Source organism: Anoplolepis gracilipes, chromosome 11 (assembly GCF_047496725.1).
Source record: "Anoplolepis gracilipes chromosome 11, ASM4749672v1, whole genome shotgun sequence".
NCBI classification, from domain to species: domain Eukaryota; kingdom Metazoa; phylum Arthropoda; class Insecta; order Hymenoptera; family Formicidae; genus Anoplolepis; species Anoplolepis gracilipes.
In genome coordinates, this window is record NC_132980.1 from 11,932,334 (window position 1) to 11,950,362 (window position 18,029).

The following is an 18,029-nucleotide window of genomic DNA, read 5'->3' on the forward strand; positions in this document are numbered from 1 at the left end:
TAACTTATTTACCTTATTAGATAGAATATTATTCTTTTAAGAAAAATGATGTTTCACACGATACAGTATATTACGCAAGATTATATCTGAAAGTAAAAGTATTATTTTCAGGAAACACACGGACACAAACTGGGTAAATATATCCAGTGTTTAGAGAATATACCCAATGTGTTTCCAAATCATAAAATATCTAATGTTTAGGGTGTATTTCAAATCTTCGTTTGCATATTTTTTCAAATAAATTTTCTTTTAAATATATAAATATATATATATATATATATATATATATATATATATATATATATATATATATATATCACTGTGTAGTTACTTTATAATAAAGACAGCGTTATATACAGCGACAAATACAATTTTGACAAAGTTACAAATATAGCTTATTTCTTTTTAATTGCAATAATCAAAGTTTGAAAAAGTATTTAATTACAGTAATGGTGCGAAATTGATTGTCATGTTAAAAGAATGTGACATTTTTGTGAACGAAATATTGATTTCTATAATATAGGTTTTTTGTTCTATGAATTAGAACATAGAAAAATGTAATATATTAAATATATATATATTTAAATATAATATTTACAAGATTATCAAAATGGTCAATCTCGTAGCTATATACATACTGATTATGAAGTAATTTTACAACATTCCAAATAAGGATATTATAAATACATGCTCTACGTGGGGAAAAATTAAAATTGCAAATGAGGATCGAGTATAAAATTAAATAATATAATAATATATATATAAATGTGTATGTCATGCAATACAAACCTCGTATAAAGATGCGAGGGATTCAAGTGTCCTGGCTCTTCTCGAACTGTATCTGATGGAACTCTGGCGGTCGAACTAGCGAAGCCAACATTGAATTTTTACAACAAAATTCATTAACTAAACTGATAGAGTAAAAAAATAAAACTAAATACAAATAAATGAGTTTTTCGTATATAAATTGCCAACGTCGCATAATAAAAATCGACAGGAGCTCTAAGACGAGCATAGAAGAATTTAACAGACGCAGGGAAGACAATTTGTACAGAATGTAAGCAAATTCTGAAATATACCGTTAGATTCCGACTGCTAGCACCGGTCGATCTACCGAGATCATATAAAGACTTCAGTTGCTCCATTCCGGGTGCCGCGATAAATATAACATAAGGCATGAACTCGGTACTGTTATGGAGGATCTTGAGCGCGGCCGGACTGCAATCCAATACGCACATCTTGCCGGCTCTTATCAATTCCCGCACAGAATCCAATTTTGTACCGTACAAATGTCCACCGTGTTCGCCATGCTCCAAAAATCTGTGCTCCCTGATGTCAGTCTCCATCGCCTCTCGATTAGTGAACCAGTAGCTCTTACCGTCCTCCTCGAGAACTCTAGGTGGTCTCGATGTGTCTTAAAAGAGAGATTGTTTGTCGAATATAATAATTAATAATTAATCCACCTTTAAAGCCGCATTATTACAAATACAACGCATAAATTAATTGTATGTTTCTTACAGGGTACGATAGTGCCAAATTTCTCGGGATCGCTGTTGATCAACCTGTTTTTCAGAGTCCGCCTACCTACGCCGCGTGGCCCAACCAGGGCTAAGGTCTTGCGTCGGAACGGCGGCATTCGAGCAACTTCTTCATACAGAAGCAGCTCGGCAGCATCGAATTCACCGTTCGACTTAGATTGGTACATCTTCCTTTTTTTCTTCTTAGATATCCTGGTGCCGCAAATGCTGATTTTGTGAACAAAGTCGGCCTCGGGCGGCACGAAAGCTTTTCTGCGCTCTTCCAATTCTAGCGAGGGTATCAATCCAGGCGATCCGAGACTTTCACCCTCCACTCTTCGCGCCTGCCACCAGTTTGGATCAGCTTGATCGACAATTTGGAGGATGTCGCCTTTTTGGAAAGGTAAGCCAATTTCCCTGCACGGTAGAAGCGTGTCCTCCGATGGATCGTAATCGAAAAGGGCTCTCATGTAACACTGTAACGATAAATCAAACAAAATTGATTGCAGATTAATAAGTTATAATTTTCATTCTTCTGTCATTATGACTCGACATTGTATCCTCTACACGTGAGCGAGCACCATGAAAAAGAACAAGCACGTAGCAATTATCGAAAGCATCGGGATGAAAAAAATAACTTGTTGCTCTTACCGTAGACTTGAGAGGTCGGTTCGTGTCAGTAGCGATACCTGGGGCCAATTTTAGAGATAAATTTTCTTTGGCTTCCTGGATTGCTTGCTGCAGCTCTTCCGGATTTCGAACTGTTTTACCGTTTACCTCGAGTATTACTTCACCTATCCTCAGAAGCTCTTGACGAGCCGCCGTTCCTCCACCGAGAATTCTGGCAATAATCATATTCCCAGATTCATCGACCTGCACTGTCAGACCCTAGAAAAATACGTATATACATATAATAAATATCTCGCTTTCATTCATTCAATTCAATAAAGTAAAGTATCCTAGAAAATTGTCGAAACACTGATGGTGATCGTACTCCAGAGAAATAAACATTCGTACTTATTTATTATATTTATGAACTAATAAATGGTCCGCCTTTTTGTTCAAACGAATCTGACTGTTAGTTCGACAACGAAGATTTTCACGATAAACTTTCCAATATTATAAGATGTATTCTAGTTTAGTAACACGGTATTCTAATATTTCTTTCCTCAAGTATTTATAATTAGACTACTTATGAAAAAGATAAAAAAAAAAAATCTCTTTGAGTGGATAAATATATTAAAATAAATTTATTCTCAAATAGTAAACGATAAAAAGAATTTGTAATTGCCTTTTGTAAAATTCGCAAGATTTTCTGTATAAGGTAGGCTTACCAGGGGCTCGTCTGGTTGTCTTCTAAGACCGACTACTCTGATAGGCATTGCTTCCTTCTTGTTTGTCGGCATTGTTACTAAGGGAGAAATCGCTTTAGAAGCGGTTTCCTTGCGTTCCACAATTGCGTCGTGTGTCTCCAAGAGCGCTCTTAGATGCGAATTGTTGAGAAGATTCACCAGTTCTTTAGCATATAAATTCCTGGAGGCTCGAAAGGTGTAACACACTTCGTCAACGATGTCACAAACGGACGAACATACCGGTTTCACGAACACCGGTGGGTCCTCTAAACGCTCCTGAACCTAGGTCATACAAAGATTTCAAATTAAAATTCCTATTAAACAACTGCCTTTTTTCATATGAATCTTAAGATTCATTATATATTTCTTTTACAATTCTTTCTCCTAGATGTGCATCTTCAATTTTTACCTATTAAAACCGTTTTATTTTTCACATATTATATTTTCCTCTACATATATTTATTATTTTGTAAATATATAAATAGAAGGTTCCAAACATAATAAACTAAGATATCCAAAACTTTAAAGGAGCAATCATTAAAGTACAAATAAATAAATAAATATAATCAAATTTAAAAACTAAAAACAAATGCGAAAGTTAATGCGTCGAAATATTATAAAATTAGAAAATATCAAAATTACATAAATCCAAAATATAAAAATGCAAAGAAAATTATAGTCATAGATAAAAATAAAATGATAAAATAATCGCAAACACAAATAGGAGACAAAAAACGCAGGTTACAAAAAAATAAATCCAAACATAAAAATACAAGAAAAATGCATATAATATAATGAAACATTTAAATTAAAGCGCAAACGTTTCAGTCCTTGAATCTTTTCAGTGCCAAAATTATATAGTGATAAATTAATAATGATACGTGATACGAGTAACAAAGTTAAATAAGAAAATAAAAAATTAGAAAAACTTGATGTCATCTAAAATGCGATGTTGGTTATTTATTATTAATGTAGAATCACTCAACTGACAATTCACATCGGTTTGACGTTCAAATATCCATCAACAAAGTTGTGACAAAAACTTGCGAAAAAATAAGTCACAATGTGAAGCCGTCTAGAAGGATTTTTTTTTTATTTTTATAGTCATTTGTTTTTGTAATAGAAACCGATAGAATTTAATTAACTGACTCATCAATCGAGGATTCGACACAAATGTAATCGCAAACGTTTAACGGACTCGTAGATCCGTCCTGTTGTACGATATATTATAACTTAGATTGCCACGAGATCGAAATAATAAAATAGGTACAGACGAGATCAACGAGGCAAAACAAATCAAATAAAAGTAAACATAATAACTAAAAACCCTTCGTTTTTAAAATTTTTTCAATAATGGAAATATATGATGGATAAAGAAGCTCTGTGTGGTCTTGCAGATTCAAATCTTGGTCTCTTAATAAAAATCATTTCGTTTATTATTTTGATTAATATTTATATTATTTTACATTACCCATCTATCGATTTTGTGTATTTTTTCTTATTTTATATCAAAATACACACAGATAAAAGATCAATATAATGTATTGATTTCCAATATTGATTATTAAAAGTATGTAATATTTTTTCTATTACTATATTTATTTATTAATAACCGCATAAATCATTGTTCTTTCTAATTATAAAAATCAGGGAAGAAAATGGGTTTCTGCAACATTAAATTTAATTTAATTTTACAAAAACCTATTTTCTGTAAAATTTGGTTAAATGTACCATGAAATAGCATGCAAAGTCTTGGTGTTCTCTCTCTCTCTCTCTCTCTCTCTCTCTCTCTCTCTCTCTCTCTCTCTTCTCTTTGCCTTTCTCGCTCTTTCTTTTTCTCTCACTCTTTCCTCAAAGGAAGAGAAACAAGTGGAGAAACTACATGGTGTTGAATCAACAAATTTCTTTTACCTATGTATCCTTATAACAATATTTGTTAAATCGACTTAATTCCGATATCTGTGACCTACTTTCTTACACATTTATATCACATGAATCTAAAAGATCTGTACATTAGAGTAATTTTACAAAATAATTTTAATTTATAAGATATTTACTTTTTTGTATATATATATATATATATATATATATATATATATATATATATATATATATATAATAGAGTTATATAATGTATTTCCGTGAGTTGTGCAAAATAAAGAAACTTAAAAATTAACTTTGAAAAAATAAATATTTTTTAAGTAACTGACAATAAGTTATAAGAATTATGTAAATACATATACATACACGTGCACACTGTTGAGATATATTCGTAATATTCGTATTGATCGTAATTGAGAAGAAATCTGGCCATTAATACATTATTAATATTAAAATCAGAGTAAATATGTAATGGTGACGATGCTGACAGCATTTAATTGGGTTAGAGTTGATCCAATTGACACCTAAGTCATTTAATCCATTATATGCTTGCTTGGAATGATGTAGAGTTTACAATGAATGAGTAATTAAAAAAGTAGGCCAATCACAGATCGTTCGACATGTTTAAGAATTATGAATATCCAAATGATATTGAAACTTTCTTAATAAATATAATCTATTGTTGCGTACGATCGCTTTTTTAATTACAGAATAATCCAACAAGTGTGAAATATCCATAAAGATAAAAAAAAAAAAAAAAATTCAGTTAATGTAAATTCGCAAATCTCTATTTTCTATCGTCCTAAATAGTACGTGCACCATATGCAGTGTAGTCGAATAAATACAGAGTATGATTCACCGTCGAATTATTTCTTTTTGAGAATCGAAAAAGCTCATTAAAGGTCATTACATTGGCTTTATCAATCACCAGTATTGAACGTTTTATCACGTACTCGACGTGTGTTATGAAAGGAACGATGTGGATGATTTTTCAATTACCTTTCGGCCGCAAATAATCGCAAGTATTTCTTGGAAATTTTTCCAAGAACGTTAAAGCTTTCGATTTGTTTGTTCAACGCGCACATGTGCTTTAAACGTCAAACAATTGGTTAAAAAAAATCAACGCGTTTATAACGCGAGATTTATCAAAGCGTATTTCGTTACATTATCAAATGGATGTAATAATTTTTTTTCTCTCGACGTAGAACTCGATATAGAACTCGTATTGATTTTCAATCCCATTAAAATACGAGATTTATCGGAAGCTATGCCAGAAGCGCACTTACTATAGCTACACAACTGATTCTTTATGGACTATAAAGAGTTGGAGCATTTATTTATCCACTTTGCCGCAGAGATCGCGTATCCTTTGAGATGTTCGTGTTTCTTTGAAGGAACGGAAAATTTGATTTGTAGCGATTTCTGATAATGAACCAGAAGCCACATCTCTGCCGAGAATAATAATAACCACGCCATATTTAACGCTAAAAATATTATCTCGATTTTTTTTCTCTGAATATCATTAAACGAGTAGATTCGTCGCTTGCTTTACTATTAAAAAGAGATTGTGCGTTCTTGACCTCTTTTTATCGTTTATTCTGGGTTTGGGCACGGTTGAGAGTTATATAGCAATCCTAGCAATTTTCACTGTATCGTCAAATTAATGCACATCTGAATAATCTTTAGTTATCGATATAAATACTAATCTAAATCACTAACGACGCTTTAACGTGTTTCTCGCACTTTTTTTTAGTAAATAATTTTGTTGTGGTTAAAAAAAAGATTGATAAAGCCGAAGAGAGGATGACATTTTGTCCTTTGGATATATATCTTTCCTTCATAGATATCTGCATTCCTGAGAAACGACGCTCACCTGAAGAAAGACTCGTGTGACGCGGTGGTCCGAGTAGACTGGCAAAGACTACAGAGACAGCGTGGTCGTGTCGATGTCCTCGCGATGGTATCGATCGGCGAGAGTCAGCCACGAAGAGAAATTAAATTTATCTACCAGGCGGCAAGAACGGCATATACTACGCATATGCTGACGGGAAAAATATTCGGGTTCAGTATGTCGCGGGCGACACTTCTTGCTTAGGTAAGCAGCGTCAGAAAACTGCCGCGCCTATACTGACGTCGGACGTCGGCTACCTCCCTCCGTAAGCAGCCCGTTCAGGCGAGTCGCCTCTCGCCTGCTGTCGTTCTGTTCTGCAGAACAGGTGGGGGTCCTTCCTCTCCTGGCATGCAACACTCACTCCAGGAACGTAGCTGCTTGTCCAGAGGCCACTATTCCAAGGTTATTGTCTGAATAAAACTCTCGATTAATTCCTTACAACTGCACATTCTTTGGTCCATCTTGAGTTGATTTTCAGTCGGGTAGCATTTCAGGAAATATCATCACTTGTCCTCAATCCTTTGATTTTGCATTATATTTAAAATTAAATATATCTTTAAAAATAAGTCTATGTAAAATTGATTAAAGAGGAGTAGTAGATGCAATCATGAATAGGTTCATCTGTCAATTCACATACACACATGTCTAGTATTATAATCTTTCCGTTGCTATCTCCGTAGCTTTCAAAGCAATGCGCGGCCCAAATTTTTTAATACGAACGATGCGAGAAATTTTCTAAACATTTGAAAATGCATCGTAAAATTAATTAATTTTCCTCTCTTTCTTTCCTTCTTCATTTTCATCAAGAAACATACAAAATACGTATAAAATATTCGCACATTTACCGCTTTAAATTTAGAACGTTATTGATTTGAGTTAGATATTTGATTTTGACATCTTCAAGAGTTTTTTAAAAGTGTAATCCTATGTTTAAAAAAATAGCTGCAATCTCGAGACGAGAGAATTCAATACACTGTTCCATTTCCGGTACAATCATTATAGTCACGCTTACAATCCTGTCACCCACATACATACATATGAGTTAACATACACGTTGTACGTCTCTCCCACTCCTTCTTGTACGATCACAAAGTCGACTCCTCGACTGACAGAATGATATCGTCTTGTTCGCACACTACAGCTTACAAAAACACGCATGTAAGCTCCGTGTACTACTGTGACACGCATTAATTTCTGCGAGCAAACGATGACTCTACCGAGGCACCTATGACCCGTCCAATTAAAAGATTTCTAAGAGGTTTCTAAAGAGGATTAGTCAATTATTCGACATTAAGAGAAAGAGGGCAAATTTTACAAGTTTTATAATTTGTCAATTGACAGAGATCACCATAAATCTTAATTCTTTATCTCGCGCTAATTCTTACCTCTTAATTTGATTTGTAAATTATAATATTCCTTCATGCGTGTAAGAGAGACGGTAGAATAATTTCTGACACAGTTAGACGTAACTGTGTGTTTTGACAAATATTTTTAATTTGTTTCTTCCTCGTCATTTCATCTTTTTTATTATATCTTTTTGTCAACGATCAAAATAAATAAGGCTCAGAGTATTACAAAATAAGCTAGAGTCTTGAACGCAATAAATAAAAATTTTTCAAATAAATAATTTGAAAAATTTATTCATATTTATTGCGTTCAAGAATTTACGTTTGGCTCATATTATCCCGTTAATTTTTTTTTCTTCTTGGTTATTAAATAATCAATTATCCAGATCTAGAGTATTATACATTTTTTTTCGCCATCTAAAGATTTTTCCCAACGTGGTTTTTCAAGGAAAATGTGGACATTCTATCGTGTTCGTCAGCAGTTTCTATCGCTGGTTCAATCGGGCATTAAAAACGAAAAACGTGAGCTGACTCTTTAATAATTTCTTGGTGCCAGACGCTCTCTACCTAGAGTAACATGTTTTACCTGCGTGTCAGGTAACTTCTCGGAACGTAGACTTGGACAGAAGAAAATGCACATGCATGCGATTGCGCAATCGGTGGAGAAAATGAAGAGTATTTTTTATATAAAATCTTGTTAGCAAGAGAGAGAAAGGAAGAGAGGATGAGGGAGGGGGTATTGACAAAGAGACAATATAAAACTCATACATGTATATCACATTGGTGTAGAGAAAAAAAATCACATTGCATCTCATATAAATATAATGACGTTTCTCGTCGGTAATATTTTTATCGACGCGGTATTCCTCGTGGTAGACGAGTGTGTCGCGACCGAAATAACGTGGGTGTCGCGGATGTTTCAAGCGTGTGATGCAAGCACGTGAAGGCACGTGGAGCGAGGAAAAATAACCCACGGGTATTTCCAAATTCTTTCTTTTTTATACCGAGTGACTGCAAACCGAGTTTGCTTTCTATCCTGTCACACATCGTTCTCGCTCGACCAGATTCCAATGAGATGATATTATTCACTCTTGTAAGCTAATTCCTACATACATACATACAGCCCAGCTATGCACGTAATTAGGCAACGTACAAGCAAATCGACAGTGACAGAATGTATTTTCAAACGCTTTGTGAACGACCTTTGGAATTACTCGATGTAACATTCATTCAATCCAGGAAAATATTTTAAAGAATTTAACATTGCACAAGTTTAGATAAATAATTCTAAATTCTCAACAATCAATTACATTTTGCACGCTAAATTTATTCAATATCATATTGTAGTAAAAATATTTTTCAGATGGAATAAATAAATATGTTAGCCATAAGGTTCACAATTATGTATTACTGTATTATACATATATCTGTGAAAGTATAGACTATAGACGATAAATATAGGCTTTTGAAATGCTGCAAATTGATTTGTAATTAATTATTTCTTTATATTCTATATTCTTCGCTCTTTTTTCACGCAAGCTTAGATTTAGAATTTCATTTAGAAATTGAAAAAATGCATAAAATAGCACATTAAAATATTTTCTGATTTAAATAAGCTAGTATGTTTTAATTGTGTGATTCAGTAATTTAGATCAGTGCTTTATTGACGAAACGAATACGTTCAAGGAAACGAGCCATTAGTTCAATGACATGAAATATGCATTTAGACAGCTTGCCAGAACATTCGCGTAATGTTTTAATTTTTCATTTAATGACGCAATGAATTAAAAAGATATCTCGGTAAAGAGAAAGAGAGAGAGAGAGAAAGAAGTAAAGAGAAAAAGCTGTAAATCCATGTGTTTCTCGTAAATTTTCGCGACTATAATAAACACTGTTTAATGAGCACATGGTTGTACACATGGAAACCATGCGCATAACGTATAAGGCAAAATTATATCCACTCATGCGTTTACAATTTGCTAGTTGCGCAAAGAAAATTGTTATCATTTTTCATCGAGAGCAATAAATGTGTAAGGTAATTAAAAATAAAAAAGAAAAAAAATTAAAAAATAATAAAACATTTTGTATCCATAATTCAACATTTACATTATTCCTTTTTTTTGAAAGATTGAAATACAGATCATAAAAGATGTAAATATTTCCAACAGGGTTTTTAATACAACGTCAATTCATATATATATAAAAAAGCTAAGCTAACGAAAAATGAAAGATTCTCGGGTACTCTCGCGCATTGTGGATAATTCTCGTTGTCAGTTTGGTTTAGAAACAAGATGCGCACTCACCTTTACAAGAGATGTGACGACCGGGCTGTCGAGGAGGCCCTTGAGGAACAGCAAGTCTGTGTCGTCGGCGACTTTACCCAGCTCCTCAATATTGTCACGTACATGCATGAAAGCAGCTGGAACAGTAATAGCGCACTTGTTCATAATCAGCTGCGGATTTACGGAGCAGGAGTAAGCGCATCGCCGCATGCGGCATACGACCGCAACGGTAGTAACGATTGAGAGAGAGCAAGAGGGAAAGATTAGAAAGGGGTGGCACAAGGAAAAGAACCGGGGAATGCCAATGGGGTCGAAGCGATAGGAGAGTGAATCCGGGCGTGGCCATCTTTCGGCCTGATCAATATTTGGGTCAGCTACAGGTGGCCGACGCGTCATGCGAGATGATCTCTTTCAACTCTCAATCTAAAGCCGCCCTATTGAAACATTTTACTTATCCTTTTCTCATCTTTTTTCTATTATGGTTTTTTTTTTTTTTTTTTTTTTTTTTGTGAAGTTAATTTAAAAATAAAATAAAAATAAAAATTGATAATTGACAAATGACAAATGAAAGAAAAATCATTAAATCAAAATAAATAATACAAAAGAAAATATCAGAAATATTTAAAACTGACTGACTGACTGATCGACCCGGACATCACTGTGACATCGCGTGATATCAGTACTCTTTTATCTATTGTATAAATAAAAAAAAATGTTTAATTTTAAATTTACTTGTACGAAAAAAGTATTTTTAAAATTTAATTTTATTTATCGAACACAACAGCTCGAAGAGCGTAAAGCTGCTAACTAATACATCCAAGTGCGTTTCAATTAACGTCACTTCTATTCGCGACTTCAAGTAGTACGATGCTTTTCCAAGGCCTCTTAGATATTATTATCGCGTTCCACTTAAATAGTATTATGTCTGTTTGATCCACAGACCTTAAGTCCGTGTGTTTGAAGTTACGCTTCGATTGTACGTGTAGTGTATAATTGTGATATTTCTTACAATATATTATATTTGTCGTAATATTTTCAATTTATTTAAATATACTTTTTCTACACACGTGTGCAATATATATATATATATATATATATATATATATATATATATATGTATGTATTGCACATAATTTTTAAGTTGTAAAGGGAAAGATTAATGTAGAAATATATTCAAAAAAATATATCCTTGATTTTCACGTTTTAGAAATGCAACTTTCAAATTTAAATGATCTGCTCTGAACAAGTTATTGATCGATTATGTGCTCCGACACATACTTGAAACTTGAATCCTCGATGAAAAGTCACTTGACTATGTAATGATAACCTGTGCCAACTATGCATGAATGATAAATGTATGCCATTACAAGGCATCGAAGCATGGATGGGAACACGAGTGTATAATGTATACGAAATATGCCGGTTTTCACGCTTTTATCAATATCAATATATTTTTACAAATGTTTTTTAATCGCACTCAATTTCAATTTAAAAATATGATAACATGAAAATATATTGTAAAAGTAAAAAATAAACCATGTAAAATATATTGTGAAAAATAAAAACGCTACTAGATTAAAATATTGTACATATAACAATTTTATAAAGTTACTATTTTATTGCATTGTTTTTTAAATATCAATATTATTAATTCTTAATATATAGTTGTTGTTATCAATTTGATTAGCTCACTGAACGCAGTCTTAAAATGCATTATGCATATTGTGACGTATCGATGAATTTTATATCCTATATACATCCTATAAGCAGGCAGGAAATGTGACGGTTGAAAATTGTCGATCAAAAGGTGTAATCGTTATGCCGTATATAATCAACATTACATCCAGGAGAAAAGCAAACGAAGGAAATTAATAATATGTGACTAGCGGATAATATTTGTATTCGTTCCTACCGGATGTTCGAGAAAATAGATTTCGCTATCGAAAATACTTATGCACTACGTGTGTGTGTGTGTGTGTGTATGTGTGTGTAAAATAACAAAATATTTCTCTTCACTCTCGGAGAAGCGTGACAATAATTCCGTCAGAAGGACACCATTTCTATTATATTATAAAACCTTTCGCATAAATTATTTGCGAAATGTTGTATAGCAATGTTTTGTTATGCAATAATGGAAAGTTTACCGTTGTCAATTTGATGAATAATCGCACCGTTCATCGCATCCATGCTGGCCAGCAATCGCCGATCCTCTAGCTTATCCTTTTTTCCGAAGAAAACCATGATAACAACATTCAGTTTCGTATGCCCAGAATACAAAACTATAGCTACATAACTTTTTCGATTTCACGAAATTTGCTCACAAGTTTAATATAAAAGTTTACATTTCCACATTCACACCCATATATTTACACATATTTCCCCCATCAAATTCCTCTTTTTTTATACTTTTGTAAAGTTGCCGTCATTTTTTAAACTTGAAATATTGTTTCACATTTTTTTCAATTTCTAAGACAGAAAAACACACACACACACACATACACACACTTACTATTTTCTTCTTGAAATTCAAGATTAAAAAAAATCTTGTATTATCATTAATAATGAGTCTATTATCAGCCTATTTTATCTTTGGTGCAATAATTACAACATTAAATCTCCACTTAATGCAGTTTAAAAAAAAAAAAAAAATATTTCCGTCGTTGTTCTTCTCGCTATCACTTTGCGGTGAATGGACACACTGTCTTACACCTGCCAGGGCCCGAGAGACTTGGTCCAGACTCCAGACGAGGGGATTGCAAGTGGCACAACGTCGAGATAGTGGGGTAAACTAAGGCGAACCCGACGACGCTCGTTGACACGATTTCGACGTCAAATAATTCATGTTACTCGCTCAAAGTTTTCCTCGGCTGATATATTACGACCATTGTTTGGAGAAATTATTAATCAATCTTGTAAATAAAATAAAGATAACAAGACGCGATAAAAAAATTGTGGAACAAATGCGACGAAAAAGATTGTAATAATAAAAAAATGGAAAAGCAAACGCGCGAGATCCTCGAAGGAGGGAGCCTCGAAGAATCGTAAGCGCCGTTGGCTGCCGACTGCCTTCAGAAATTCAAAGCTAGCTTCTACGAAGGGTCGGAGACGTTGTATCTAGAAACAAACCAGCTGTAGTGAAGTAGTAGTGGATCTATGGAGGGGGCATGCAGCACGTAAGAAGAAGCAAAAAAGAAGAGAAGAAAAATAAGAGGAATGAATCGGCGCGCCATGGTCGTTCATTATGTTCAGACAGATTTTAGCCTTTGTCAAAATTTTCTTTCTCTTATTATTCAGATCAGTATCTCGTATTTCTTTCGATCCCTATTTTCTATATATATTTAATTATAATATATAATATATACAAGAAATCTTTTTTCTTTTTTTTTTTTTCATATATTAGAAACCCTAAAACTTTTCGGAGAAAGAAAGAAAGAAAGAAAGAAAACTCTCTATTAATTATATCGAAATTTTGAAAATCAAATATTCACAAAGGAAAATTAATATAACAATTCTTAAAGCGATAAAAAGAAAAATAAATTCTCGAAAAAATGATGGCAAGGTAAATGGTGCAAAGGAGAGAAGAGAAAAGAAAGAAAAGGAGAAACTAATTGTAAGAAACATATAAAACCGATAAAAGTAAAATCTGGTATCTAGATACCAGACGCGGACGATTATCGAAAGTATTTTAAACGTTACAAACGTACATATTAATTTAAAGAAGCTTCTCCGCTTCTCCGCTAACAGGAAGAAAATTATAAGCAATCAGTTTTCGCTTTTCTCGTTCAAGGTTGCACAACACTGAGCACGTCATCGATCGCTCGAAGTTTCCCGTCGTCTGGAGAACATGTGCGTGGCGATCGATCGAATCACATCGCATCGCAGCCTAACTTTGAATAAACTTGCCGACAAATTTGGATTCTGACATTGATATTCATTTTAGATGGATTAAATACACACATTGTTGATATATTTGCAGTATTTTACACTTCTTCGAATGTAATATAAATATACATATAATTTTAATCAGATTATTATTTTAATCATTCATAATTGGAAGAGCAATTCTATATAAGAGTTTTGTAAGAGAAGCAATGGAGATTGCTTACGAGATTTTCCGCAAATCTTACGAATCAGCGTTCAGCAATACGAACATGCAACATGAAAATTGATCATGATTTTTTTTCTTTCAGTTCAACGTATATTTCGTAATAATAAGTGTTGTAATTAATAAAGGGTAAAATTAAGGGTAAATTTAATTAAAAAAAAAAAGAAAAGACGTCTATAATTGTAAGAATAATCTTACCTGAAGTGGAGTTCAAGTTCTTTTTCTGAATGATTGACGAAAGAACGGAGCAACCACAAACGTCGTCGATGACATTTCCCTTCGATTTACTCGGCATCATCTCGATTGACTTCCTGAGATAATCCCGAGCGACATTACGTCTATCCCGGTCGATCACTCAGGTCCTTCAATTGGAATCCAGCCATTATGAATATTCGTCGTAAACTCTTCGATTCCACGAGGCTGTCATCCTCGGTGACATTGCTCGCTATCTCGTCAAAGATTCCACGTGCGTATTATGTCGTTGGCTTTTTCTTGCTTGGTGGATCGATGCTTTCCGGGCGATGATCGCGGCTATTGCGCAATGGAAATGAATCCGCCGTGGATCAAGATCTATTCATAGATCGAAACGACTTCGGCGCCAAGTAGTTTTTACGCGAATGTGAAAACGATACCGCATGCCGTCGGGATCACAGAACGCTCATAAGTCGCACGAGCCGACCGCGACCGGTACTTATAGTCGTGGGTCTGAAGGGGGTGGCTTTTGTGCACCTTATCTACCTCTCTTTCCTTCTCTCTTTCTCTCTTTCTCTCTGGGGCAATTCCTCGACTCGTGGCAACGCGACTGTTACACGTTATATCCCCCTCGATCGATAGTAAACGCACCCATGAAAGGGTAGGAAATATATTTTTTCGCGGGGCTGCACAAAGGAGAGAGCTAATGCGAGGAAATGTCGTTTCAAAAGAAAAAAAAAAAAAAAAAAAAAAAAAAAAGTTTGAAATAACACTGTCCCTTATCCTGCTGCCGTTTTGTAAATTTAAATATTATTTTCATTAATATTCGAGAATTATAATTCTCTTAATATCGAAATACAAGTAAAAGTGATCTCGCTTCAAATATAATATACTTTCTATATTCCTGTTCTTTTCATCTAACGCTCTATAGTATCCTAAACTATTCCTTTACTTTTAACAAAGACATTGATTATAATACACATAATATAAGTGCTGTATTTAATTAGTTTTATATGTTCCTTTTACTTTAAGAATGTCATACAAAAGTTTGTAATTAAATTATATTTAAATTAAAAAATTTTTAAATTTAACGTATAATGTTTTCTTATATAAATCATTTTAACAATATCCGATAATATATAGGATAATGCTATTATAGAACGTACGTTTTATCGGAATCTCTTTTGTAAACTTGTTACTATATACATATTTTAAGAGCCATCTACTAGCAAATAACGCAGGCCAAAGAAAATTCCGACGTTAGCATCTGGTAGGCACGTTAAAGCAAATGTAAGGCTTAACGGTAGGTAACTCAAGTTGCATCGTTTCTGTATTTCGTGTCATTAAGACGAGATGGCGAGTAGCTTCAATTTTCCCGCAGCGTTACCGCTCTTCACAATTTCTCATAAAAATTTTTTCCCTTGTAATCTTTGTTTTCCCTCACATGTTTGAAAAGTGGAAATACTTTATTCAGATGAAATGTAGATTCGCAGACATTTGTGGAAACTCCAGGCTTTCGACGTAAGAAAAACAATGGCCATTGAGAAGATAACATCTCAGATTAAAATTACTACAACGGATTTCTGATATACATATTCATTTATCAATGTATTTTTTTCATATTGATATGTATTAATATAAATATATAAAATTTCAGAGTACAGTAAAAATAAAAGCATGTTGACAAAATACCATAAGAAAATGTATAGATTTCATGAACGAGTTAAATTGTACATTTTTTTGCAAATACATTTCGCTGTCAAAAATACATTTTGCATTTCGTAAATTTGAGAAACGGCAATAAGACAGTGAAAGCAAGTATTATTTTAAATTTTTCGAATAACAAGTCTGTGTAGTCTATGTAAATGTGTGTATGTCTATTAAGAATCTGTCTTCATTCTCGCTTGTCATTCTGTTTCATATATTTATGACATTTTGTGAGTTTTCAATTTTTCGTTTTCTTTATTTAATCGTGAATAACAGAGAGTGAGAGCGACCTTACAACCGAATCAGATTGGCTGATTGGCTCGCTGTCGCGAGCTAGGGATTCGATAATGATCCACGTGCAAAATGACTGCGACGAAGACGGACGCGGTGATAACGCTGATGACAGCAGTGTTTCCTCTCGTAAAGTGTGTCACGCGCGATGCCATGAAATGATGGTTGGTAGCATCAGAGGAAGGTTGGGGATGGTTGTTTTCCTCAATAACTACGGCATTGACCCGCTGAGTTCTATACTAGCTGCGATCATAGCGATCGTGTTTCTTGAAATGACTTTTACTAAAGCATATTTTCGACGTCGAGTGTTGATGTAAATATTTATAAACGTGAAAAAAAATATGACGACCAAAATTGGTGAAGGATGCCGAGTAAAAGAAAGTGAAAGCTGTGTTTTAGGCTATATTTATATTATAATAAATAAGTAAATAAATAAATTTTTTTAAGTAATTGACACACACACACACACACACACACATATACGTGCAACACGAAACTGTGAAAGTAAAAAGTAAAAAATTAAAAGATTTAGACTTTATTTCAGCTGATATTATTGCTTAAAATTTGTCACAAATTATTTTTTCTACAATAATATCAAGAAGCAAAAAAAGTAGATCAACATCTTTATTGTAAAAGTTTTATGTCAAAAGAATAAAAAGGAATCGGGTCTGATCGGACATTAGTGCATTTATGCGTTTCGACATCATAATATGAGAAAGATACACGTGCGAATATCGTATAATATATATATATATATATATATATATATATATATATATATACACACACATTAGAAACGATATACATATTTCGTGACAAGCGAAAATCGTTAAAAATTTTTTTACTCGCTATCGCTGACAACAAAGTTTTAGATATTTTGCAAACATACATGAAAAGTATATTTTACATTTACCATTACAATAAATGTCTCCATCATTTTTATTCAAATAATACGAAAAATTATATATTATTTACTTTATAACACTGATTAACTTATCGTAATTATTCAAATAATAATTTGTTTGACAAGTTTATTAATCGATTGATTTTTAATCCATTTAATTTGTATATACATTAAATATTGTGCTAGTTAATAGCACAAAATATTAGTTTCTTATTTCACGAGAATATATAGATAACTGTCGCTTATCGCACATGCAGTTAAATAATAACAGACGGCCTTGATAACAGCAACAGTCTGTTGGCGTTTAATACAACATCCTGTTTTGTTACTCGTTTTTGGTTCCTCTTATGATTCACAATTTTTGTGGTATAATTATCATTATATATAACAATGTCCTCAATTTCTAATGTTTATTTAAAAAAAGGAAAAAAAGAAAGATTTAGAAAGAAAGGTATTTAATCGAGTATGATATTTATTTATAATATATATATATATATATATATATATATATATATATATATATATATATATATGTGTGGGTGTATAATATTTACTGCACAT

General features: G+C 33.0%; 1 protein-coding gene across 5 annotated transcripts in view; it reads right to left on the minus strand.

Moving 5' to 3' along the window:
- Vari (MAGUK p55 subfamily member vari) overlaps positions 1 to 18,029 on the minus strand; it is a 68,150-nt gene that overhangs the window by 1,422 nt on the left and 48,699 nt on the right. Inside the window, exons 1-7 of one of the 5 annotated variants that reach the window (XM_072901683.1) lie at positions 14,573 to 15,044; positions 10,291 to 10,406; positions 2,852 to 3,151; positions 2,169 to 2,405; positions 1,519 to 1,993; positions 1,080 to 1,414; positions 790 to 864 (exon numbers count right to left, since the gene is read on the minus strand). In XM_072901683.1, coding sequence (XP_072757784.1) covers positions 790 to 864; positions 1,080 to 1,414; positions 1,519 to 1,993; positions 2,169 to 2,405; positions 2,852 to 3,151; positions 10,291 to 10,406; positions 14,573 to 14,672 — 1,638 coding nt within the window. In that variant the 5' untranslated portion in view covers positions 14,673 to 15,044. Of the gene's footprint in view, positions 1 to 789; positions 865 to 1,079; positions 1,415 to 1,518; positions 1,994 to 2,168; positions 2,406 to 2,851; positions 3,152 to 6,623; positions 6,928 to 8,026; positions 8,048 to 10,290; positions 10,407 to 12,413; positions 13,336 to 14,572; positions 15,045 to 18,029 lie in introns of those variants that run through there. The other 4 variants (XM_072901684.1, XM_072901685.1, XM_072901688.1 and 1 more) reach the window with 4 other exon arrangements.